The sequence below is a fragment of the Aulonocara sp. 'chitande type north' Nkhata Bay genome, linkage group LG17, assembly GCF_057382095.1.
Source record: "Aulonocara sp. 'chitande type north' Nkhata Bay isolate Kocher_YH1m ecotype deep benthic linkage group LG17, A_spYH_male_GT1.1, whole genome shotgun sequence".
NCBI lineage: Eukaryota > Metazoa > Chordata > Actinopteri > Cichliformes > Cichlidae > Aulonocara > Aulonocara sp. 'chitande type north' Nkhata Bay.
The window spans coordinates 35,784,215-35,810,290 of NC_141360.1; the positions used below are offsets into that span (position 1 = coordinate 35,784,215).

The 26,076-nt window shown below is 42.2% G+C and overlaps 4 protein-coding genes across 8 annotated transcripts in view; 2 read left to right on the forward strand and 2 right to left on the reverse strand.

Moving 5' to 3' along the window:
* Positions 1–8,499, reverse strand: part of LOC147310478 (dynamin-1-like protein) — an 11,225-nt gene extending 2,726 nt beyond the window's left edge. Inside the window, exons 1-15 of one of the 4 annotated variants that reach the window (XR_015125605.1) lie at positions 8,243–8,499; positions 7,212–7,353; positions 6,653–6,699; positions 6,497–6,568; positions 5,266–5,352; positions 4,746–4,908; positions 4,508–4,628; positions 4,041–4,172; positions 2,650–2,856; positions 2,309–2,429; positions 1,981–2,136; positions 1,811–1,900; positions 1,616–1,708; positions 1,023–1,076; positions 635–816 (exon numbers count right to left, since the gene is read on the reverse strand). Coding sequence is in view for 3 of the 4 variants with exons in the window: in XM_086268332.1 (XP_086124458.1) it covers positions 635–715; positions 1,023–1,076; positions 1,616–1,708; positions 1,811–1,900; positions 1,981–2,136; positions 2,309–2,429; positions 2,650–2,856; positions 4,041–4,172; positions 4,508–4,628; positions 4,746–4,908; positions 5,266–5,352; positions 6,497–6,568; positions 6,653–6,699; positions 7,212–7,353; positions 8,243–8,344 (1,668 nt within the window). In the remaining variant the exon portion in view is untranslated. The remainder of the gene's footprint in view (positions 1–634; positions 817–1,022; positions 1,077–1,615; positions 1,709–1,810; positions 1,901–1,980; positions 2,137–2,308; positions 2,430–2,649; positions 2,857–4,040; positions 4,173–4,507; positions 4,629–4,745; positions 4,909–5,265; positions 5,353–6,496; positions 6,569–6,652; positions 6,700–7,211; positions 7,354–8,242) is intronic. The other 3 variants (XM_086268333.1, XM_086268332.1, XM_086268334.1) reach the window with 3 other exon arrangements.
* A 77-nt stretch (positions 8,500–8,576) lies between these two features.
* stmp1 (short transmembrane mitochondrial protein 1) lies at positions 8,577–11,172 on the forward strand. The gene is made up of 3 exons (XM_086268339.1): positions 8,577–8,734; positions 9,599–9,652; positions 10,658–11,172. Exons 1-3 carry the CDS (start codon positions 8,720–8,722, stop codon positions 10,727–10,729), a joined length of 141 nt encoding a protein of 46 aa, XP_086124465.1. The 5' UTR covers positions 8,577–8,719; the 3' UTR covers positions 10,730–11,172.
* dhx57 (DEAH (Asp-Glu-Ala-Asp/His) box polypeptide 57) lies at positions 10,510–23,502 on the reverse strand. Of its 2 annotated transcripts, XM_086268328.1 has the most exons (27): positions 23,066–23,500; positions 22,422–22,455; positions 22,161–22,316; positions 21,790–22,068; positions 21,502–21,708; positions 20,479–21,371; positions 20,205–20,386; positions 19,963–20,084; positions 18,658–18,853; positions 18,424–18,548; positions 18,171–18,304; positions 18,028–18,082; positions 17,721–17,932; positions 17,516–17,632; positions 17,061–17,157; positions 16,741–16,914; positions 15,038–15,238; positions 14,653–14,929; positions 14,319–14,414; positions 14,142–14,225; positions 13,796–13,933; positions 13,636–13,710; positions 13,415–13,549; positions 13,125–13,325; positions 11,756–12,897; positions 11,614–11,658; positions 10,510–11,548 (listed from the first exon to the last, which is right to left on the reverse strand). In XM_086268328.1, exons 3-25 carry the CDS (start codon positions 22,310–22,312, stop codon positions 12,754–12,756), a joined length of 4,296 nt encoding a protein of 1,431 aa, XP_086124454.1. In that variant the 5' UTR covers positions 22,313–22,316; positions 22,422–22,455; positions 23,066–23,500; the 3' UTR covers positions 10,510–11,548; positions 11,614–11,658; positions 11,756–12,753. The 2 variants fall into 2 exon arrangements, with proteins under 2 accessions (XP_086124454.1, XP_086124453.1); XM_086268327.1 differs by lacking the exon at positions 22,422–22,455 and having other exon boundaries at positions 23,066–23,502.
* Positions 23,045–25,769, forward strand: morn2 (MORN repeat containing 2). The gene is made up of 6 exons (XM_086268338.1): positions 23,045–23,589; positions 23,689–23,721; positions 23,793–23,843; positions 24,017–24,123; positions 24,206–24,342; positions 25,589–25,769. The coding sequence occupies exons 1-6, from the start codon at positions 23,583–23,585 to the stop codon at positions 25,689–25,691; spliced, it is 438 nt and encodes a 145-aa protein (XP_086124464.1). The 5' UTR covers positions 23,045–23,582; the 3' UTR covers positions 25,692–25,769.
* The last annotated feature ends 307 nt before the right edge of the window (positions 25,770–26,076 follow it).

The following is a 26,076-nucleotide window of genomic DNA, read 5'->3' on the forward strand; positions in this document are numbered from 1 at the left end:
ATGACAAAAGCCATGCCAAATGTTAACTTCAGACATCAATGGCAACACTATCAAAGCAGGTTGGCATGCTTATTAAGATTAAAAACAAAGCACACCTAAGGGGGATGCTTGGAAAAAGTGAAGCAATTTCAACACTGCTACAATTAAGATGAAGGGGGAACCCAGCCACGTCACAAACTAAGTAAGAGGAAAAGTCAAGGGGTCACCAAAGTCAGCACGCTTTATTCCCTGAGGAACATGAACTGTTAGCATAGCTTACAGAAAAAGAAAAAGAAAAGAAAGGAGGATTAATTAGATGGTACGCAGAGGTAGGATTATTCTCTACCTCAAAATGTCTGGAATCTAAAAACAAAAGACTGCACATACAGTATTAAGAGGTTAGAAAGGGAAAGAGAAAGAAATCTTTTTTTTTTCTGTTAGACAAACTTTGGGTTCAACAGACTTCAGGGAACACAATAGTTGTCAGTGCAAGTCCACACAGGCTGAGGGAAAGCAAAATAAGAGCACGCCATTAGCAGACAAAGATCAGAGTGCATGCCAGCAGACCATGCCCATCATCCATCCATCGCTACCAGCAGCCCCGCAGCCCCGCAGCCAGCCAGGCACAGAGCCAGCAGGCTGCATGTGTGCCCACCTTGGCACCGTCCATCTCTGCTCCAGACGCAGGGGGCTCGCCAGACACCGCAGTTGGGCCGGCCGGGCCTTTGCCAACAGACTAGCATGAATACGAGAGCAGGAATGGGGGAGAGGAAGGAAAAAGAAAGCACTGAGAAGAAATGTGGAAAGACAGAAGAAAAGGAGGCTGGCTGTCGTAAGCTGAGGCAAGAGGAGAGAAGAGATGTGGGATAAAATTCCTTGATGGAAACTATCCGAAGCATTTGCTTCACGGATCATCATTCAGCAGTGCTCCGAGTGATTAACGCCACACAAGTCTCCTTTATACTGGGACTCTGCAGCCTGCGACCAAATGTTACAACACATGAGCTACGGTTATATTTGACAACACAGTCGCTCTCTTTTACCTTATCCCTGGGAACTGCAGCGGGCATCTCCCTCATCCTGTTTCTCCTTTGCTCCTAGAAACATACAAAAACACACGTCTGAACAGTTGATGGTTTTTGACACTTCTTAGAAAGAAAAAAAAAATATGGAAAATAATTTACTGGCAAGAAGATTAGAGAAAAAAAAAAAAAAAAAAGGGGGGTTCGGTCTTAAACCAACCACTTTGCTCATTTCAAACACATTTCATCATGTAGCACTGTTAGTTATTCTGTTTATAATATAAATAATTTAATAGACATGAAGGAAAAACTCAAATGACTAAATTAGAAAAACATATTTACCAAAGTTCACAAAGAGTCATATTGAAAACACAAGTGACCAGTATTCAAAACCCTGTGCATGAAATTATTTGGGTAATAAGTGAGTTTTGAACAGAGCTGGATCACCCGATCCTGCTCTATATCACTTGAACTAAAATGCAATTAAATATCACCAACAGGGGTTCAGTGTAATCAGTTGCTTCTTAATTTCCAAATACTGCCTCCATCATTTTGCTTCCATGCACTTTATTTTCTATATCTAATGTGTTTATTGTTTCCACGTGAGTACGAACCTCTATGTTGTTATTCATGACCCCACATGCGTCTGCAAAGTCCGGGTGTTTGGTGTTGATATAGGCCAGCTCGATTGCAACCAAGTTGTGAACCTGCGGCGAGAATAAAACAGCTTAAAGTGGTTGTACTTGCTGCTAAAACCCAGCCGCAGGAGATAAATGCACACGTGCAAAGAGAAGTGAAGGCGCCGGTACCATCTCGTTGGTGATGGGCAGTCTCTTTCTCAGGAGGGAGGTGACCACTTCTACGATGGCCTCGTGCAGCTTAGGGAATCTCTGCAGCTCCTGCGGGGTGAAGCGGCACGAACGTTAATGATTGCACGCGAGCAAAGGCGAGCTGAGTGCACGCCGGGCCTGTTAGCTACCTGTGTGCTGTAGTTGCTGCAGTGCTGGATGATCCTCTGCATCTCCTCGTGGACCAGCTCCACGCAGCGCAGACTGGGTTCCTCCAGGCGTTTCACCTGCTTCTTTACCAGCAGCTCGAAGGAAACCTCTGGCACGAACAGGGAAGGTCGAGGGCCCTATTGCGGGGAGGCAGGGGAGGAAGTGCAGGTCAGCAACGTGTGCTGAACAGATAAGTTGTATGACAGATAAAGTGTTTTTCATCATGTTTTACAACAGACTACTGAACGCAGGTGTGAGAGGACAAGCTGCAGTGATGCTAATGACATCATGCGACAGCTGACGACTCACTGTGGCGTTCCTTATGGCCGTTAGGATATCTATGGTGCTCAGTCCCCCCAGAGGATCCACAGACTCCAGCGTCCTACCGAAGGTCTCGTGGAATATGTAACAAATTCTGGCTCCACCGCACCTGAAAAATAGCAGCGGGGGGATATTAGCTGTGATGTGAACCCCATGGCCTCCGCTCCTGTCAGCTCTTCCCTCGCAGAGGCTGTGCGTGCCTCAACTTACAATTTGGATCATATTAAATGATGAAACCAATGCAGCTGTTTTGCTCATTTCTCCCTGCACCGGATCAACAGCGTCACCATGTGGCAGGTCGGAGGAGTGGCACAGAGACTACTACTCACAGCTCTGCCGTCTCGATGTATTTGGCCGTGCCCTCGATGGTGTTGCAGTACTCTGTGGCAAACTTGGTGATGAGCTGGAGCAAGGTGGCACTTTGGTCCTCCACAGGTTCCCCGTAGCTGCTGAGCAGGGACTGGTACTGTGCTGCCAGGACGTTGATCCGTGTCTTCAGCTCAGGGAGACAGTCTCGAATGTGATGCATCAGTAGCCTGATATTACAACAGCAAAGGGCAGAGCATTACCTTTTCTAGGACGGACAATAGCAACATGCGCTGATGCCTGTAATTAATGCCAGGGCTGCTCCATATCTATGCAGACAGCATCTTCACAGAGGAAGCACTACTTGGGCATTTTCTAGTATATATGACAATGATCACATTCTGCAAACAAACGCAAACTAATCGCTGGTGTTAACAAACAAAAAGCCTCATCTAGCCTAAGTAACACAAAGTAAACAACACTATATACTCTTAAACGCTGCCCTTCAAACCACCATTTTTTTGTCTCTACACATTATGACCAAACATCACCCTGGTTCTGATGCCATTAATTGAGGATTCAAGTCAATGGTCTAACTCCAGAGTACATCAGTAGTGAATCTACAGATGCCGCCTCATATCCAGGGACATACTCAGAGGGAGAGACACGAGGAGGCTCTCACCCTCTATAAATCTGAAAATCACATTTCAATACACAGGTAAATAAAAACAATCTCCATCTGCAATATTAAAGTGATATACACATTAATACATCACTATTATCCAGTAATATAACCTAAATGATTCTGACAAGGCTCTGTCTGCATATTAGTAGTTTAATTTTAGGTCTGCAAGGCATCTTATGTAACACTAAGAACTGTGTGTTTGCCATTTTGGGTCTGACGCTGTGGAACACTCTCCCCCTGGAGCCTGGGAGTCTTCTGGGTGTTTTAAGTATCACCTGAAGCCCTGGAACTTTTGTGCTGGAGGTACACATTTTTAATTTGCAATGACTTTAACTGTCTTTGCATTTTAATCTGTGTTTCCTTTTGTAATTTGGTCTTTACTTCTTTCTACATTCATGTGAAGTAACATGTGTAATATATAAGCAGCCCACTGCTTCTGTCAGTCTATGTAATAAAGCTACTTTTAAATTACCCCAAGCATCATTTACACTTCTTGTTTTTATTTTTAGAACTAATTTTCATATGGCCACATACAGGACAGCATAAACACAGGCCCGAGAACAGAATCATCTCCAATAGGCCAATATCAGCCAACAGATACATCATCTGGGCTCTACTTCACCAACTAGCTTTTGAATGGTGCTCGATAAAGAAAATGCAACTTTCTATCATCGTCTCAGTGTGATTTAGACATTAAAGTCTAAATCATCAGGGTGCCGTTACTTTTACCTGTTTAGGGTTCTGGCCAGGTACTTGGTTCCATTTCTGTTGGCAAGTGATGGATATTTCTTCTGCAGGAAAGCGTGTTCATCACGAATTGCATCAGCCACAGACTTTTTATTGTTGATGTCCAGCTGGCTCCTAAAAGTTCAAACGTACCAAAAAAAGAAAAAGGAAAAAACAAAACAAAACAGACATTTACGAGAAAAGGTCTGTTTTACGGTACTTTCTCGTATTTTTCCCAGAAGTCTAATGGTGATTGATGTGCACAAAGACTGAAACGTTTTTATTAAATCTTCCCCCTCGATGGCACGACAGTGATAAAGGAAAACAAACAATAGATCCTGACATTAGCCTTTACTAGGAGCATTAAAAATTGATGTGGCACTCCTCTCTCGACATCTCCACTGAGCTATTCATCTCTGATATGAAATCATACTCATTATGAGTAGCGGTTTGTGTGATGTTTGTGAGACCTGTTGACTACTCCGATTATGCCGAGTTTGACAGGGATCACTCTGCCCAGCAGTACATCCATAGCGTCGGTACCAGCGTCCATCAGGTCCAGCTTGGTCACCACAGCCAATGTCCTCCTGCCTGATGAATTACAGTCATTCGCAAAGGGCACCATAACCCACTGCCACTAGATTACACCTTTAAAATACTCCTTATTTTACTAGTTTTAGAACATGGCTCCCATTTGGTTTTTCTTACCATCTGGGTCGACTTCCCGGGCCACCTTGAGGGCCTCCGAGGTAGCCATGTCTGTGTTAGCCGCCGTGACAGCCAGGATAATGCAGTTGGGGTTAGAGATGTGCTTCAGGATTAAATCTCTTATCTGAATCTCGATGTCCTTAGGCTGATCACCCACAGGCACCTGAAAGGAGCAATTCCAATTACAAGCAAAGACACAGCACCTGTTGTTTTGAGTCAGACAACAAAGTAGGAACCAACTAATGAGGCTAGAATCAAAGCCTGGATACCCTGAGGCTTTCATAGCACACGGTTGAAAAACATTAATTCCCAGCCATCTACAAATATGAAATACACAAAAGCATTGACCAGATGGAGAAATGAACATTGCTGACCAGGCTTATAAGGTAAAGCTTTTTTTAAGGCATTTTAGTGCTCTTTAATGAATAAAACTTTTAAGAAAGGAGGTGTTGTACAATTAATTTCCCTTGGGGTGCACGATGATCAAAGACTTGTCTTGGGGAGCTGGAGCAAATGTTACCTTAGTGATTCCTGGCAGATCAACCAGTGTGAGGTTAACGACATGAGGAGAGAAAATCTTCAGATGAATGGGTTCATCGCTGATTCCCTGCAGAGGGACAAGAAAAGAGGAGAGTGGAGAGTGGATTTAATAGCTTAGTAACTTAGAACTGGGGGGGTCACTGACCCTCTAGAGTCACTGACCTAAACCAGAGTTACACTTTCACTTGCCGTTTTCAAAGCATTTAGTTTAAAAGTTGTGCTGCAGCTGGATTATTTTAATTCTCTGTTTTTATTACTGTATGTACGGCCTGCTAACTATCTTTGCATCAACGCCAGCAAGACAAAGGAGCTGGAGATTGACTTCAGCAAGAAGCCACCAGTGAACATCCAGGGTTTGGACATTGAAACGGTGGAGGAGTACAAATACCTGGAAGTTCACCTCAATAACAAACTGGACTGGTCCACGAACACAAATGACGACTTAGACCCTTATTGTAGGGTCTAAGTCGTCTCCACCTGCTACGGTGGCTGAGATCCTTCGGGTGAACAGGACACTCCTAAGGATGTTTTACGACACTGTGGTAGCGTCTGCTATCTTTTATCCTGTGGTCTGCTGGAGTGATGGAATGGCAGAGAGGGACAGGGGGAAACTCAACAAACTGATCAGGAGGGCCAGCTCTGTCCTGGACTGTCCGCTGGAGTCCATCGAGCAGGTTGGGGAGTAGAGGATCTTGTCTAAGCTATAATCCATCATGGACAACACCTCCCACCCCCTGCATGAGACCGTACGAGCACTGAGCAGCTCGTTCAACAGTAGACTTTTTACACCCACAGTGTAGGAAGGAGCGCTACCGCAGGTCATTCTTACCAGCAGCTGTCAGACTCTATAACACAGTTTAACATCCTTTTGGTTATCTTGTACAGTACATTTTATTCATATCTCCGTACAATTTTTTTCTATACATTGTTACCTGTATATACAAACTTCAGTTGCTTATGTATATAGGATCACTTTGTGTCTTCCTTTTATATTTCCCGCTGCTATAAGAGCTGTGTAACACCCAAATTTCTCATCTGTGGGATAACAAAGGTTTATTCTATTCTGTTCTATTCTAACTCCTAGTTTGACTGTAGGTGGCCCACAGTTTAAAGTTGGGTTTCTGACAAGCAAAATAAGGAAGAAATATCCTATAATGATTTTATCCTCAATGACCCCACGGGCTTTAGAAAATGTTCAACCCTCATCTCACCTTATTATTCCCAGATATTCGCTCGGTTTCATTCTCAATTTCTTGCCTGATTTCATCAAAATCGGTGTAGATCTGTAAAGAAAAACCACAACAACAATATCACAACAAGTATGGCTCAGCAGACTGAATTCTTTTTAGTATCACAATAACACATACCTTATTTTTAGTGTGTAGAAATTTGCCCCACTCTTCAGTGTCTCTGCCTGTGAACCAGAATAAAAACATTCTTAAAGCAGGTCGACACAGGTGCTGGCTATTAAAGAAGCTACTCTGCGCGGGAGCCTGAGCGTGATGGCGGTTAATGCGAGGACTGATGCCTGGTGACATTTACTGGTGTGGTGAATAAAAGCAGCTGGAATCACAGGTAGTGCTTTTGAGGAGGAGGAGGGGGTAGAGCTAAGAAGGTGATGTAGGTTACTAAACATTAAGACACCTGTACAATGCACCTCCTTGAAGTACAGTGCTTTTCACACCATGACATCTGCAAGTTGTTTGAAAGACAGTGATAGAGACAGGATTTTAAAACTGGGGCAGGGAATCTTTCACACAGGATACTAAAGATTACAAGGATGTGTTTGCGTTCCCCCTTGTGTGTGTGTGTGTGTGTGTGTGTGTGTGTGTGTGTGTGTGTGTGTGTGTGTGTGTGTGTGTGTGTGTGTGTGTGTGTGTGTGTGTTTAAAGACCAAAAAGGGTTATTACAGTTCATAGTACATACCACCTTCATCATGTTTCCTTGTGTCTCCAGGATCCACGTGGACTAGCTGGAGGATTAGAGGTCTCCTGGTTACAATGCCAGTCCCACGGGGCAGCAAGTCCCTGCCCACCAGGCTCTCCAACACAGAGCTCTTTCCACTACTCTGCAGGCAGAAGTGCATCAAAAAAAAGATATGAGTTAAAGCACCAGAGAGTTGGCTTGTTATAGTTCAGTTTTATTGTTTAAAGGGGACCTATTATGCCCTTTTCCAACCCCATTTTTAAATTCTTGGTAGCTTTACAGCTTTATATCATTCACAATTTATCCTTATTTAGCCTATACAGGGCCTTAATGTAGCTCTTCAGTTCATCTACTGTCTGAAACAAGCAGTTTTAGCTCCCCTCTCTTTAAGGCCAATCTCCTGACTGGCTGCACCTTGCAAACAAAAGATTTGAATATCAGGTCAGTGAGGCAGCAGGAAATGGAGCATTTAACCAGGAAATTTGGTTCATCCAGTCTACCTGTACATACAACCTTGTTATTTGGAACTTCCTCTTTTAGCACAAGCTTGTATGTAGTAGCAGCTTATAATCGGTAAGAATGTTTACTTTTAGTTCATTCTTTGATAGCTTAGGTGTCTTTTTTTAGTTATTTGTGATGGGTAAGATTTACGAATTTCAAACACATATGGAACCAGGGGTTTAAAATATTTTTTAGCAAACTACCTCTACCTCTTCCTCGGGCTATGTCCTAGTTTTAGTCTACAGAAGCTAGATGAGGATGTGGAGATAATTAATGGTGATCAAAATAGACTTAATTGCTCTCGTTAGGTCAGACTCTGCGTATCTGTTTATTAGCTGTCAAAAAGAAGAAGTGACAATTTAGCAGAACTCCCAGACACGGCCTTTGCGTCATTTTGATATGCGAATCGGTATCACGGTGCAGTAAATGCTACTCTCTTAGTCCTCCTACATACATGTATATCATTAAAACAAGGTTATCTGGCTAGCATGACAGCCTGCTGAGCAAAATGCACCCAGTCAGCCTTTTACCTGAGTCCCCACTACTGCAATCTGCGGCAGCTGGATAATATCCGCCCCTACTGTGTTGAACACATCCTGGAGCTTGTTTATGACGGGTATAAGAGCCTCCATGCTCGTGAATGCTGAATTAACCTAATAAACCCGTATTTCTTCCGTGATGGAGCCAAAGTCATTCAATGTCCCTCCGACACCACCATTGCAACAACACCCACCAGACGGCTGAGAGATTTTGTGGGGTGCTGGGAGTTGTAGTTCTCCAATGTTCGAAAACGTATGGCTCAGGATAAGGAAAAGACTACATCATATAGACGCTGAAAATGACGCCACAATTAGTTGTCTTGCGCATGCGTAGACGTTTTGTTGATAAAAAGCTAGCTTCATTCGCCAAGAAACTCGGCTACTTCCCTCCTTCTAACTTTGACCTGCCTGCATGCTTTTGTACCATTGAGTTAGTTTGCTTACCTCTAGTGTCTTCAGTATTTCATCATGCTGCAGTTCCTGGTAAGTTTTATATTTGTATTATTTTCCTTAAAAGTTGACGTCTGTTGCGAAGCTAGCCGAGTTAAAAATGTTAGCATTATGCTAACCGTGCAGCTAGTGCTGCTAGTTTGGATTGAAATTGAAACTGAGTTTCATGATTAGGAATAAATGTCACTGTCAACCACCACAAAGAATCTATCCATCTATCCATCCATCCCATGGTAGTTGTCAGTGCAAGTCAAATCCACTTTATTAATTTATCATCAAGAAGTGTAAACTTTGAAGTTTGCCAGATTTCTGCTCTAGAGCATTCACAATGCCACAATCATCCAGCAAAATCACCCAAGGTCAGACCGTGCAGTGCTTAGAGAAACTGGAATTACTCAGGGGAGGGCTGATGATCTGGGCTTGTTTTGCAGCCACAGTACCTGGAAGCGTGAAGTCATTGAGTACGTGAACTCTTCTCTAAAGTAGTCTATAGTGAAGGGTGAGGCCATCGTTCCGACATCTCATCCTCGGCCAAAATTGTGTTATTTAACAAGGCAATGATCCCGATTACAGTAGCGAATCTACAACAGAATTACTCAGTGTGATGAAATGGCCCAGTTAAAGTCTAGCCTGATTAAAATGCGGTGATGGTACCTTAAGAGAGCTGTGAACAAACGATTGTCAGCAAACCTCAATAAAGTGAAGCAACGCTGTGACGAGGAGTGGGCTAAAATTCCTCTACAACGATGTGACAGACTGATAAAGTAATACAGAATACAAGGCTATTGAATGGGGTGTGCTTAGTTTTTCACAGAACGTTGTGGAATCCTGTGAAATTGTTGTTGTTTTTTTTCACACTAGTTTAAAGGGTTTTAATGAACTTTGTTTTTCTTCCAGGCTGGCTTCACCTTGGGAAATGTTGTGGGGATGTATCTCGCTCAGAACTATGAAGTAAGTGTGTTTTGTGACTTGCAAACCCTTTTTTTTTTTTTTCCAATGATTTAGTGAAAATGTCACTTTAACCCATGTGCTCCACTAACCCCAAACCAAAACGTATCTGGTGTGAATAGATGCTGGCTGGAGCCTTTTATTCCTTCAGTGACTGATGTGTGAAACTGCAGTTTTGTAAGGTCGTTGCCTTTATCTATGTATAGAAACGCATCCTGACTGAGCTATTAAAACACAAACACGGTATATGTGCACATTTCAAGTTTTTGCATTCTTTGTGTTTCTTGAATGTCTTTTTTGAACAACCAGAACATCTCAGTTGGATTATGATCTGGACTCTGGTTGGTTTACTTGTGGGATTTGGGTTATTGTCTCTACACTTTTTTTTTTTTTTTTTTTTTTTTCTTTTTCTTGATACAATTTTAAATTTATTGTTCCCTAAAAGCAGCTTTAAACCATGTTGTTCCCTTCAGTGTGTTGGTGTGCAGTGCAAGTTGTGCAATATTTCAAAGATTTCCATCATTACCATTCCTTGTTGTAAATGGTCCGTATTTAATTGTCTGTAACCAGACTTTGAATGTCTTTATTTACATCTACAATCTGTCAAGTTCAATTTCTATAGTACATTTTAAACGACCTCAATTGATCAAAATGACCAAGGTGCTGTAAAAGTTATGACTTGAGATGATCGTAACACATTTTCTGAGTAATCTTTGTTGTTCCAAAGGGTTCAAATATTTTCTTGCAACTGCATGTTCAGTGCCACTTTCTGCAGTCCTGGCTGTATCTATTATTTCCCACCTTTGTAAGATGGCTACAATAGATATTTAAGTTTGAAGCTTACAGCAAAAATCTGAATGTTGTATTTTTTTTTTTTTATGAAAAATGTACTTTAGATCAGTTAATTTACACTACATTAGTTTTAGTTTGGTGCCTCTAACAAACCACAACCTATACATTTCTCAGACTTTATTACTGGTAGTTGTAATTTGTATCTTTCTCCTCTAGGTGCCCAACATAGCCAAGAAAATCGAAGCTTTTAAGAAAGATGTGGAAGCCAAGAAGAAGCCCCCAGAGTGAGCAAAGTGGGACCGTGTTGCAAGCAAGAATGGACATCCTCTGCAGAGAAACTATTTATTTTAAAGGCTTATTTTGATGTCATGGTTGTACACTTGATAAGAGTTGACCATGTTACATGTATATGAAAATATAAGCCGTGCCTGGAACAGTGTTTGTTTCTTCCTTTAGTTTTAGAAGCATACTCTTTGTAAACTGTTTTCTAAGGTAAATAGTGCAAAGACTGGATTTAAAGAATATTACAAAAAAACTAATGGGATCATTTTAATTCCAGTTTCATGGTACTGCTGGTTGACCATTTTTGTTATGCACTCGAGCTATTCAATATGTCCACAGATTTTAGAGTTAAAGTTAATAAAGATTTTCCTTCACACACCTCACAATAACTGCCAAAGTTTTTATTGTTGTTGTACAAACATCATTCTGAACCACACAATAAAGTTGAATATAGTGAAGTCTCATGCAGTTTTACTAGAATTATTTACTGCCTCAAACACTCAAACTGTCATCTCAAATCCATCCAGTAGGTGTCACCATTGGAAGGCAGTTAAAATTCTCTTTGGCAAAATTTATGATTCAGTTTTTCTTTCGTTTTGTCCCCTTCTTTTTCTTCTTTGAATTTGGCCACCCAAATCCTCTGAACTCCAGGCAGTCTGCTGCATTGTGAGCAATGTAGTAGATATTCTCCATGGCTGCTGGGCTGAGGATGTCCACCTCAGTTGTGGTGACTTTGGCACTACATGAGGACCTCTTTTTAGGAGTCTTTGGGCTCATAGTCTTCTTGGCTGACTTGGAACTGTGGGATCTTGATTTCCTGGTGGGCTTTGGAGAAAATACGTGGTTCAATCACTCATCTATAAATATATGTCTTTTTTTTTTTACTTTACCATAGCGAATGTCAATCTTGCTTCAGTAAGTGATCAGATTTTCATCTGTAAAACAAGAAATCAGGTTTTTCTCTGCCAAAAAAGATTTAAAGTTTTTAGGACAAAGTGCCTAAAATGATAATAAAATACAATCATTTCATACCAGCTCTCGCCTTGGCACTTTAAGTGGCACTCGAATGGCTTCAGCGGTGACAGTGATACCCCATCTGTTTACATCCTGTTGTCGTAGAAACAGACTGGACTTGCTCATGTATGAAGGGGGTTGGCCTTCCACCGGAGCTTAAATTCTTTTGCTGTATCTGAGACACAGCTGGGCATCAAACAGCACACACCGCTTACATTAAGTAAGGAAGAAAAACAGCGAACAACAGGTTATCATCGCAATAATTTAATGGTAGTGCAGCGTTCAGTGGAATTCATGTTAAGACAGTAGCTTTCCAGTTTCTTTGGCAGCTCTCACCAAATCATCCTGGTGTAAAAAGCCCTTGCATTCACATTGTGAAATTGTACTTTAACATTTAAATACATTCAGTAAATGTACACCAACTGTATACCATGCAGAAGCTCTTGGATCTTTTAGTCATGCATTACAAATAAACTCATAGTACAAAATCCAATATGGACCCAAGAAACTTCTCAGTTGTGAGCAAGACACAACCCAAAATAAAAAACCACTGTATACAAACTCTGTGACATCACTTAACAACCAATCATGTGCCAATTTATGTGCACATACCATGCAGCGGTAGTATGACATCAAAAACTGAACGAAGCATTAGCTGCTTTAGTCCAGCAGGAATAAGAGTGGAATCTTAATAATCACCTGCATAGAGACATTTTTTTCTTTAAAGGCAGAATTTGCTTTAAAAACCTTGAGTGCAACAGCAACTCAGTGGAAAACAACACTTTTAAGTGTAAGGTGGCAACACTGGTGTACTGAAACTGAGCTCATGTCAAATATTTGCCCAGCTAATCTTCCTCTGACTATCCACCATCAATGCAGTAATATTGACTTTTTAAAGAATTTTTAATAAAGACTTTGTGGGAGTGATGCAGGAGCACAAAAACATTATCACTGGGGCTCCATGCATCTGAGCCCTTTAAATAAAGAAATAATAAAGGAAGCTTTGAGTAGCAGAGCTACTCTGTAGAGATGAGGTGGACGATCATTTGTATGATGCTGGAGCCACGGGGGCAGCTGCACAGGTCCATGCTCGGGTTTTTGATTTTATCCTCCAGAAGCAGGTCCAGCTCCCAGCGCAGCTCCTTCAAAAGCTCAGCCACCTGGATATAGTCACACAAGCACATGTAGTAACATATATGTTAACTTATATGTTGTAGTTGTTCAGTTGTCGTGCTTGCACTCTCCATAAAACTTGTTAAACCTTTAAAGCATATAAACTCTACACAGCTTGTACGCCCGTTGCAATACTAAGATCTGAGCCAGCTATAACTCTTTGATCATGTGATCAAAAAAAAAAAAAAAAAAAAAAAAAATCAGATTCTCTGACCTCGTGTGAAGCAGCAGCAAATCGGATCCACCCATCATCCAGGGAGATGACAAACTCCCTTCTGTGCAGCTCCACGTTGACCTGTCCGCATCCAAACAGCACCAGCGGGTAAACAGACACCATGCTGCAGTCCCTGATGAAAACGCGACTCGTTTTCACCTTCTCATGGTAAACCAGGTACGGGCTGTCGTAGTGGCGAACCTGGTGCATAAAGAACAGAAAGGTGAGGCTTATTTCTCCTACAAGTTGTTTAGTTTGGAGCGTATCTTTTTTTCCCCCCCTAACCTCACCGTGTAGTTGACGGATGATGGATGCACGTGGACGTAACCGTCGTTCTTGGTCACAAAGCGGAGCTCGTTGGCTTTGGGTTGCATCTTCATCACTCCCGTGCCCGTCTTCTTATAAGTCCCTTGAGGAGCTCGTACCTGCAGGACATCAAGTGTGAATGTTTCATACTTCTGTTTGGCTTTCTGTTCTTTACTTGTATGACAAAGAGGGGGACTATGCCCACCTGGACCACGTTAGGATAGAGGGCAGCACACAGCATGGCGGACATCAGCCGGATGTTACTGGAATTTAGGTTTGCCTGAGATGCAAAATATTAGAATTTTTGAATTATTTTCTCCAAGATGAACCCTTGAATCACTGATTCAGTGATTTGTATGTGTCACCTCAGGGCCAGTAGCTTCCATGACCCCGTCTGTACCCTTGTAAGACATTTGCTCAATAATCCTGGCCTTCAGTCCCTCCTTGATGAAGCCAATGTCAGACAACAGCTCAGCAAACTGCCTCTTCAGACTGGCGATCTCCTGCCAAAGGTCACAATTCACCATTTCAAATATTATTCATATAAAACACACTGCTCGGGCCATTTGAAATTAAATCTGAATACATTGGAAGAACTTCATAAGCTTTAGCACTGCTTTAGATTTATATTCAAACAGAGAAGATCAGAATTATACTGTAGAGCAAGTGAGTTTATTGATTCTGGACAAGTGATTAAGTGCTTCTGGACACCTGTAAACCCCGCCATGACAGGAAGTTCTCCCTGCAGTAGAGGAAGCTGGCACGGTGGCCATTCCTTGCTGCGGAGCACCATCCCTGCATAAAAAAAAAAAGAAAGTTTTTATATTATCTGTATGTATTTCAACATCTTTGAATTATCTTATCACAATAAGCGAACGCAGTAGGGACCTTGTATGCCTGCAACAAAGCTAGATGGTCACTTTTAGCCACTGCAAACTCCACTTTCTTTTTATTTGCTTCCTCTCGCTTATCCCATGGAGACACCTGGAAGCAGACCAGATTTTCATTTCCATAAAATTAGACACTTGCATTACAAATATACATAATAAACAAATAAATGTCATTATGTAACCTCCTATCTGTTAAAAACCAACAGAAAAGATGAAGCAGCTCATTACTGCGCTGTGTACTATACTTGTAATTGTTAATGAGCCTAAAATCAGGGGCATGCTGCAGATGAACTGCACATAGCGTCTCTCAACAGAAACTAGCGCCTTCTTACAAATGGGGATTTGAAGGCCAGACTTGCAGCAATGGTGAGTGCTGGGTCAAGGCAGCGGAAGATGGCGCCGAACAGCATGAGCTTTCCGATGCGCACGTCGACAGGCAGGCAGGCCAGGTGGTAGCCCAGCGGGGTCAGCTTCTCATCTGTGGTCAGAGCTCCCAGGTCCTGAAGGCGCTGCTTGGCAGCGTCCAAGCTTCCCACTGACGGGGGCTCGATGAGCCGAGAGAAGACTGACTCCAGCGGCTGCTCCGCGAACACATCCAGGATCTTGATTCTGTTACAGAAAGGTCAGTGTTGTGAACAACCGTTTTGGAATTTCTCCAAATCAAATGCCATTTGCATTTTATAGTCAGAGTTATGTGGGAAAAACAGACGGCTCTACCGGAGACAGAGCTGCTCTAGTGGCACTCTCTGGATCTCAGGCAGCTGCTGCTCAGCCAGCTGGTGTTTAAAGCAGTGGCTGGTGAAGAGGTGGAAGCAGACCCCCGAGGCCACACGACCTGCTCGACCCCTTCTCTGCAGCGCGTTAGCTTGAGAAATCCACGTGTCCTCCAGGCTCTCCATGCTTTTAGATGAATCGTACCTGAAAGAAAAAAAAATATATATATATCAAGGGAGACTTAGAGATTTGTGGATTTGAGCATATATCAGTGCATCTTCATGTATCACAAAACCATTTTAATATGATTGCATGGGCCTTTTAAAAAAACAAGAAGTATAATTCACACAGTGTTGGGAGTAACGGAATACATGTACCGCCGTTGTCTAAGGAGCTTGGAAAGAAAAGCGTCTGGACTTCTTTGAGTTGCTTGAAGACGTTTCACCTCTCATCCGAGAAGCTTCTTCAGTTCTAAGGGTCAAGGGTGGAGAGTCCCAGATTTAAAACCCAGTGGGAGTTTCCCCCCAAAGAGGGACAAGGGACCCCCGATGATCCTCTACCTAATCACATGAGCTTTTCTTTCCAAGCTCCTTAGACTACGATGACCTGGATGACTGAGAACCGTCACAGACATGTACCGCCGTTACGTATTTAAAATACAAAATATGAGTAACTGTATTGCGTTACAGTTACCGTTTAAAAAGGTGGTATTGAGAATACAGTTACTTTGTTGAAATAAATGGATTACACCGTGGTTTTTTCCTGTTTCATATGTTAGGCTATGCCCTCTCTATTTTTGGTAATTCCACACCGGTGGAAATGCAAACAAAACACGCATTAAGATGACGTGAAGAAATATTTTTTTAAATTCTCTAACATGAATGCAATAGGCAGAGTGTTACAGGCATAGCCCTAAACAATGTAGCATCATGGGCAGTGTAGTCCGTGCTGCAGGGAAAATGGACTGCCATACCCGTTATGTGTCTGTGAGCGAGAGGGACGGAGAAAAAGGAGAGTGGAAAAGTACGAGTTATCACCGAGCCGAAAGCTGGAAGCATGTAAATATAATAATAACCACTGCAGCCAAAAGGAGTGCCTGACGAGCCCAGCTGTAAGTTAACTATTAAGACTCGACTGTACACTGTTCTGTTTTCCTCCGAAACAATAAGTTCCTTTGGAGCAGCCTTTCAACGCCTCTCTCTGTCTCTCGCTAGCAAAGTTGACCCAGACAACAAAGTAAAGATGGTTTTCGGCTACGAGCCCGACATGAACCTGATGTATTTGCCAGAGGTCCCTTTACTACGGTTCAGAGCCGCGGACCTGTTTTATATACGCGCGGAATAGTTTACTATACGAGATCGCTGCAAAAACTGCAGCCTGACCTAATGTCCACCCTACTGTTACTCATTTTATATTAAGATTTAAAAATCTGGTCGGTATTGGTATGGCGAGTAACCTTCAGTAATAGTAATAAATCACATTCATGTAGTTGTAAAAAAGCATAATAATATATTAAGTAATCCAAAGTATTCAGAAGATGTTACTCTCATTGAGTAACATAACAGAATACGTTACAAAATACATTTTGGGGCATGTATTCTGTAATCTGTAGTGGAATACATTTTAAAAGTAACCTTCCCAACACTGAATTCACAACCCGAAACTGTCAAAAATGAGAATTTAGGGCTAGCATAATAGAAGGTTACCTTTTCTCCTTCATTTTTCCGGAGTCGATGACATAAACCACGTCGTCGATGGTTACTGAGGTCTCAGCAATGTTGGTGGAGATGATGATCTTTGTGACACCATCTGGAGGCCGGCTAAAAACTGCTTGCTGCTCCTCATTGGACAATGTTGAGTGAAGGGGGTACACCACGCACCTGATGGGCATGACCAAAAGTTACAGTTAATGTGTTTCAGTCAAAAGTTTTCACACAAACAAACAAAAAAAAACTGGTTCAGCTTTTAGCTTCATTTTATACACATACAATTGCAAACCAAGTGTTGCCATAAAACACACACAGACCTGGACGCGCCCCTGTTGTTGAACATTCTATTGGACTGAAGCTGCTCATAGAGCATCTTGATCTCAGCGAGGCCTGGCAAAAACACCAGCACTGCACCTGCAGACACAAAGCAACATAACCAGTGTTCAGCTTCACAGCTGTCCCCAATCCAGATCAGTACATCAGAGACTTACTGGCCACCTGTATATGGCAATGTTAACTGGACTGGCTCTTAGATAGAACAGAAAAGCGTTATATGAACACTCAAAGCGCTTTACACAACTTGTTCATTCAAACAAGTACTTTTTCTAAGCATATCTAACATTCACACATGCATTCATCGGAGAGCAACATAGAGTTAGTCTTGCCCAAGGATATTCGGCATGCAGACTGGAGCAGGACCGCCAACCTTCCAGTTGGCATGTGACCTGCTCTACCACCTGAGATTGCTTTGCTGTCAGTGTTGTTTTCTTACCAGGTGGGTAGTTGTGCTTTCCTTCTACTATCCACTCCAGCAGGCTTTCCACCAGGTCCATATTGATCTTGTCCAGGTCCATTGTGGCGATGGTTTTGAGCACAGACTTCTTAGTATCTGCATCAGCAACGCAAAATTTTAGATGTATGCCCTGATTGGCACTGGCAGCTTATCTGATTAAAACCTAAATATATTTTCATTTCACCTTTGTATCTGATGGTGAGATCCTGCAGGCTGAGCTGTTGGTCTGGGACCGAGTCTTTGACAAAGTCTTTATTACAGAAAGACATGAAGTTCCAGACATCTTCACTCAAATCATCTACCACGCAACTCAGGTCCCCTCTGCTTCGGGCACCCGTGGTTGACTGATTCTGTTTTCCTGAGCGCATGTAAGGGCTACCATCCTCAATGACATAGCTGGAAAAAAACAGCACAATACACAAACCGTTGTGTTACTACGCAAATTGTAAAGACAGTCTACGGTTTACTTAAATGTTTTAAAATGTATTTACCGAGTATTAGCAATGGCATCTTCAAGAAAAAACTGGTCAACAGGAAAGGTGCGCCCTGGAGCAACACACATTATTAGAATGAAGAGGGGAATGCATAGAATGAGGTGTAAGAATAGAATTAGTCAGTTCTGCTAATAGATTACCTGGTATGTGGATAGTAGGACAGTTATAGAAATAGTCAGAAAAGAGGTTTGCATTAAGAGTGGCACTCATGAGGATAATCTTCAAGTCAGGCCTTTGCACCATCAAGTCTTTGAGCACCAGAAGCAGAAAGTCACTGAAAATAACAAATTAAGAGACAAGAAACAAAGAAGCAGCTTAAAATTTTTTTTTCCAGGTTCATTTTTCCACATGTTACAATACAAGTGCCATTAAGCTGAAGTATTTCTGTCTCACCTCTCCTCTGTTCGCTCGTGCACCTCATCCACGATGACATGCGTGACTCCTCTGAGGTCTGCCTCACCCTCCAGTCTCCTCAGCAACACCCCTGTGGTGCAGTATAGCAGCCTGGTGACTGAAGTCTGATAAAAGGAGCAGTCAGTGTTGGAAGAGTATATAGTATTAATATAAAAAAAAAAAACAGACAACCAGAATGCTGTATTGTAGATGTTTTTATATCTGTATCTGTACCCTGACACTCTCCAGGCGGATCTGGTAGCCCACAGAGTTCCCCAGACACTCTGCGCGCTCCTGTGCCACTCTCTGAGCCACTGACATGGCAGAAATGCGGCGAGGCTGCGTGCAGATGATGTTGGCCACCTGCTCCGCGGGGCCACTCAAAGAGGCATCTAGAATGAACTGAGGAACCTGAGTGGTCTTACCACACCTGCAGAAAAGTCACATTAATTAAAAAACAAAACAAAAAAAAACACATGAAACACAGTCATGTTTAGGAACAGGCAATAATCACAGGCATGTTTAGCATCTTTTTTGTGAAGGTGAATTTTTATACTTCTTTCAAACTCGAGTCCTCTTTTATATTAAGCTTACACTGGACTTTGGTATAGGCCATCTGTTCAGCCACAGCAGGTTTCTGTCTAAGTTTATATATGATTTTTATATTATATGATGATCAAATTGAACCATTTATCCTTAACCATTTTCATACAAAACCCAGACTACAAAAGAATGAGAGTTTAGAACAATGTGAAACCTGAGCTTTTGGTTCATTGAGATTACCTATGTACATACACTGATCTCTCCAAAAGTTGATTGTGTTCATCTGGACGTAGCGTTTTGTGGGAGAAACGTTTCGTCACTCATCCAAGTGACTTCTTCAGTCTCAGCTGACTGCAGGTTTTCCCAAATCTTATAAGCAGTAAATTTGCATAATAACTGAAACCAGCCCACTGAAGGAACAATGGGCTGGGAGGTCAGTTCCTTAATCATAATTATGCAAATTCTCATGACCATTTCTCATGACCAAATTCTCAACAACCACTGACCAAAACCCACTGATCAATGGCCATGAGTACCATTCACAGAGAGTTGGGGAATGGCTGCAATCACAGCATTGTAAGATGGCGAAAGATGTACCCTTAGGCCCCCTCCTCGATTCAGAGATGGTTTTTCCCTTTTCACGTAAATGGCCTCCTTGACTCCGCGCTCAAACCAGCGTTCCTCTCTGTCCTAAGGGTACATCTTTCGAGACGATACACTGATCTCATTATTTAAAACTTCAAATAATTATAACAATATAACAGCAGATATGACAAAAAGTAAGGAAAGCCATAGTAGATCTCATTTATAAACTTTCAATTTTAATATATCTGATGTAAATGTTTTTAATTCCATACAAGCTAAAACCCTTCATATATCCATACATCACATTTGACTTGCTATTGGTTGGGGAAAAAAGGCTGAAAGGGTGGATCAGTATCATTAAAATATATTTTTTCTTTAATTTATAAGTCACGGTAAAACTCTGGGACCTACCCAGTCATGCCACTGATCACCAGCACCTGACACTGGTCCAGTACATCTAGGATGTGCTCTTTCTCTTGCCAAGCTGGAAGATTCTTCCTCTGTTCAAGCATAGAACTGTAGCGTCTGGAGGACTGGTTTGACAGAGGAACCAAAGGAAATCGGAAACAGATTACAAAGGATGCATCATATTGAGAAGGATTTGGAGGAAGAAAGACCAAAAAAAATATACACATTTTTTTCCTAAGACCCACCTGTTTCCTACTGAACTCTTTGCACAGCTTGCTGTTTTCTAGCAGCAGATTGCCCATCGTATTGTGCTTTTTGACCATGTTCCTCTTTAGCTTGACGTAACTGTCGTTCTTAACTGGAACTGCGTGGTCCCTCTCATCCTCGTCTTTCTCATCCAGCTCTTCTGCATCCACTGTCCGTTTTACTAAAAAGTGAGCAGAATTAAATACAGCTCTCTATTGTATAAAGAAACGACAGAAAATATATAGCAAAAATGTACATTTCTATCCGACTTACTATCTGTGGTCCTTGGGTTGCTAGATGCAGCAGCACTCCCGCTGCTTGCATGGTTACTACTGCTGGTGATGGCATTCATGCTCTCCTCAGAAGCTTTGCTCCTTACAGTTTTACTCTTTGCTATGGCAAGAAAGGGTGGAGGAACAGCAATCACAGGAGGTGGGGTGCTGTATTTGTGATGCCGTATGGACAATAGTTCTTTCATGGTATTTTCATCCTCACACAAGGTTATCAGGGTGTAAACAACAGGCTGGTTGCTTTCTGCTGCAGACAATGCCTCTCCAAGTAATCTCTCAGTCACATGGAGCCTCCCCGCAGCGCAGAGAGACTCATCATTGGTACTGAAGGCAACTATTGGTGCTTGAAAAGGGTAACGGTTCCCTTTGGGGAAACGAACTTCCAGCTCATACTCAGGAGGAGAATAGCTGCTGACACCAGGCTGGCCTGGGCCTTTCAGGTCCGAGGAACCAGCCTCAGACATGTCTTTTTTGGGAAATTCATGTTTGAACCAACATTTGTTTCCATAGCGGCAGCCTTGACCTTTCATGTAGAATTTGCAGGTGTCACCGATGTTTGGAGCTCCTCCACCTACCACTCCTCCTTTCTTAACAGGAGATCGTGAGAGGAACGACAGGTCCAGGGTTACTGTCCATACAGCATTGGCAATGCGCTCACTGAAGCGATCGCCATAAATAGCAGCTAGAGCCAAGGCCTCCTCCTGCTTTTGGTTTACACACTCATCCAAAGGCACCTCATCAAGTCCATCAGGGGAAACTGCTTTCTGACCATAGCGCTCAGTGAAAATCTGTTGGAGGAGCTGTTCCAAAGTTGCCCCAAACTCTCCTCCACCAGCTTCCAGCGCCTGTTTGCTGCGCTCCCTGTCAAAACCATATCTACACAGAGGAAATTATGAGAAAGCAATGGGTTAGAAGCTAATTATATTTACACACAAAAGCACCGATTCAGAACATCTGATTTAGCTCATAGGTAAGGTTCTGGAAATAAAACAAAATTTGAAATCACCTGCAGAGCTTTCCTATGGCAAATAAGGAGATAACAGGTTCAGGGCTGGGCTGTTCATCCTCATATTCTAGGTCAAATGTTGGGCTCTCTGCTTTCTGCAGAGGCTCATCATTTGTGGCCCAAAACTGGCCTTCCTCACGGTAATCCAATTCATCAAATTCCTCTTCTTCCTCCTCATCTAGCCCGGAATAATCTGAACCAGAATCACTAAGGAACAAACAGAGGGTTGCATGAGTTTATTTCCTAGCTTTCTAATTGTTCTTTTCAAACAAGTGCGTATGTACTTACTCATACAGTTCATCAGAGTCCTGTGTCTGTAAAATCCTCAGCAACTCCTTGAGTTGTTCCTGGTTCGCATTAGTCATGAAGATCTTCTGCAACGGCATACTGCTCACCTCTGGTCTGATGCATTCACTGACCTTTGAGTGCATCCTGGTACTCGTCAAGGACCTTGGCAGAGCCTTGCTACTACTTTTCCCATTTCGGTCTCGATCTCTAGCTTTCTTTCCTCCTCGACCACCATCCCCGCCACCAGCATGGGCGCCACCACCTCGTCCTTTATTTGATCTGCAGACAGAATGAGACACGAGGCAAAATGATAGGAAATCAACTGAAGCCGAGCACACAAACCTAAATATTTCTTCAATATAAATTAACACCTGCTGAAATAAGAGGGTCCAAAATCAAGGTTGAAATCATCCCCGTCATCCCAGAGCCTGGTTCCTCCTTTCCGATTTCCTCCTCCTCCTCTTTGTTTATTAAATCTTCCACCTCCTCTGTTGGGCTTCCCACCTCTTCTCCTTGCGTTCATTTCTCTACCAAAGGACACACGAACAGTTTCATTACATAAACACCAGTACAAATACAAAATTGACTATTAAAAAAGAAAAAAAAAATCACTGCTGTCAGAATATACTTACACTCAATCAGTGTCCAATCATAGCAGAAAACAATCTGCGAAAAGAGACATTAAAAAGCATGGTCTGAATAAATTTTTCCAACCCTGGGAGTATACCCCCCAAAAAAAAAACCTAGATGAGGGAGAGAGAGCTACTGGTTGCGGACCCGGGAAGAGCAGGCAGCTATTACTGTCCACCCTCTGCAGAGCACAGTCACACATCGCTGTGGGCTGGCTGGCACTTAAATTCAAGTGCGAGCAATGAGATGGTGGCTGACACACAGCGCTGGTGGCTACAATTATGCAATCAAACTTAACGTGCAGACTAACAACCCAGTCAGGGCGATGACCGATTAACCCCACGGCTAGGTGGCTGGCTACAGGCAAAGTACAAAAGACCAGAACATATAAGGAATAATGTGGAAGTAAGGTGCTGCACGTTAATCATCTTCAAGTATAAGGAGTCGGCTAGCTAACGAGCTAACAGCTAGCAAGCACACTCATCACTTTTAATGTAACAGTAAGCTAACTGAAAAAAGCCTCCCGGCAAGGCAAGTCAGTGAATCTAAATGCTTTAAAAATGTCAAAAAGTATAGAGCCGTGTTATAATCGGTAAAGTGCGCAATAAACTGAAAAACGAAACTTTAATAACAATTGCGAACAAACCTGAACCAGCTGCTCTGACCACCGGTAGCCTGCATCTCTTCTATTGGCCCAAACTCTTGAGTTCAACGTTTCTTTTCCGGTTTACGTTCGCGCTTAGAAAAAAAAAAACACAATAAAAAGTTAGCAAACAGTATCTCTCGGTCACTCGACAAGGTTAAAGTCGAAGGTTTTAGCGGCGGTAAGCCTTTCTTCTTGTTATTTAAAAACGGTAGTTTAATAAAACGCATTTAGAGCGTCGCACAAGCCATTAAAGATATTACTTTGCACCAATTCCGTAACTATGGTAACAAGGGCTAGCCTCTAGCTGCCTTTAAAACACAGGACCCCCGGCTTACTGGCAGCATTAGCTCCATTTAAGGGCAAGTAAAAGTGAACAGTTACAGTGCGGTTGTAGCTTGTGTCATAGTCACAACTTTCTAATCAGCTGTCTGACTTTTCACATTGAAGAAGTTGGCCAGAACACAGCATTTGCTCTCGGCTCTGACAACCATCTGCCAGCTGGGGGAAGCTGTCACGGATGTCTGGTAGAGTGTGATTGTGAAGATATGAGTTCTAACACCTAGTCTGCGCACACTCACACACACACAAACCCTGTTCTGATTCGGTGTGATTTTCATTTTCAGATAAGAAAGGAAGCGATTCTTTGAACACTGATGGTAAATATCCTCTTCGCGCCACAGTTTGCGCATTCTTGTGACAGCGTGAATAAATGTGTATTTGTTTACAGGGGGTGGACCTCTAAAAGTCTCCTACATTTTTCCAAACGGAGACAGATATGGTAAGTTATAGCTGGCTGATGATCCAGCTTTTTACGTGAAACATTTCCACGTGTAAAAATCTTGGGAAGAAGAGACCTAATTCTTGGTTAAAGCAATACACAATGCCTCAATTTGACTGCTCAGATGAAATTTAAGTCTATGCTAATTATGTATGAACCTCTGTTCTCCACAGAGGGAGAGTGCAGCAGGTCTGCATATGGAGCACTGGTGAGGAGCGGTGCTGGTAAACACACCTCAGCAAGTGGCATCACATACACTGGAGAGTGGCATGAGGACAAAGTATGCAATTACTGCCTCAAACATCAGTTATTTTTACCATGTGGTTAAACAAACATAATCTCCCTCTCTGTCGCTCTCCCAGATGCATGGTAGAGGGACCATGCAGTATCCCTCTGGAGCACAATATGAAGGAGAATTCAAAGACAACATGTACAACGGCACAGGAACATACACCTTCCCAGATGGTTCTATGTGTAAAGGTCACTTTCATAATAACAGGTAAAAAAAATGCCTTTTTAAAAATATTTTCTGGAAAAAAAATCAGATAAATATTAAAGACAACTATTATATGAGAGTTTTTATTTTAAAAGACACAAACATGTCATTTGGGAGTTTGCACAGGAGATGCAATTGACCAAACAAGAAATCCCAGACAAACCTAGTACAGTTCTTAAAGCACCTGACGATCAGATGAGATTTAAAGTTACATTGCTTAGTATGGGGACGATTCAAATGCAGGATGTGGGAACAAACAAAAAATCCTAAATTCAAACTGGATTCTTCTAATCTTATGATTATACAGTCCAACCTGGGAACCAAAATATAGCCAACGCAAAGATATGACAATGACAAGGTTGAAAAACAGGTCAGTATATATGCACAAGTGATCGACTGAGGATGAGAAACAGGTGGGGAACCAAGCACAGGTGAAAGTAATCAAGCAAAGACAACCACAACCAGAGAAGCAGGCGCGAATGAAAGAGTGAAACCTGACATATTAGGAAACCAACTATCAAAGTAAAGCAGGAAATAGCTAAAGGACAAATTATAAACACTGAAATAATAAGACTTAACACTAAAACATGATAATAAGTAGAAGGTGCTACTACATAGACAAAACAGTGGGGAAGTCAGGGAAACACTAGGAAGACTTGAATAACAGTAAAATCAAAGCAGGAACCAAAAGAGGAATTTAAATGATCTCAGCTGGTGATATAAAAAAAAGCATAAATCAACCTGCTCTAAATCAATTTTACGCTGCAGCTTCTTGAACACAGAGTAGAACATTGATTAGTTACATCTTTATTTGCATATTTCCACATTCTTTATATTCTGTTCATGTGACAATTTCTGTGATTGGAGTGGTTTCTGCTCAATTAATCTTTTTTAGTCTTAAGAATAGTCAAGCATGAGGCAGAAAGTACCCGTTTTTTTCCCAGCTGGAGTTCTTAGGTTTGATTAAGCCAGCTAACACAAAGGAAACCTGGCTATGTTAAACTTCCTTCATAGGTCAAACCCCAGGACCCCGACATAATAAACTGAAAGAATATATGGTAACAACAACTGTTTGGATGAACTGTATCCAGACCAGACTGAAATTTATCTTTCCTTATTTTTATTTATTGTACGCGTTTAGCTACAATATTGTGTAACCCAGTAGTTGTTGTTTCTTCGGTTCTTTGGCTTCGTTTGGTTCAAGCAGATGAAATTGAAGATTTTAGCTGTTTTTACTGGTGTGTTCCAGGTTGGAGGGAGATGGGGCCTTCATTAGCGCACAGGGACTGTTCTGGACGGGGGAGTTCCACGGCAAAGCAGCGCTTGGACTCAAATTGGAACACAATCTTTAGGCAAAACAAATACCACACTTTGGCACATATATCTATAACATTAAAATGTAACTGCATCAGACAACAAACTTCTTCTGTATTTTGTTTTTCATACAAGATCTTGTGCACATTTTCTTTCACTTCATATATTAGTGGGTGACAGTCGCTGGCATAAGTGAGTCAAGTATCTACAATACTGTGTCTTGACTCTTTGTGAGAGTGAAGGACAAGTGCAGGGTAATTTTATTATCACTGCACCACCATCCAATCCCAGAGGGGCTCATGTCCCCATCCATAACAGCTGTACCCAAACTGCTGGAACATTGGCCTGGGGAAGAGTGAGTATGTGGTCATTTTGACCTTCAGTGTGTGTACACACAGCTTTGTGTGTGAACTGGCTTTCTGC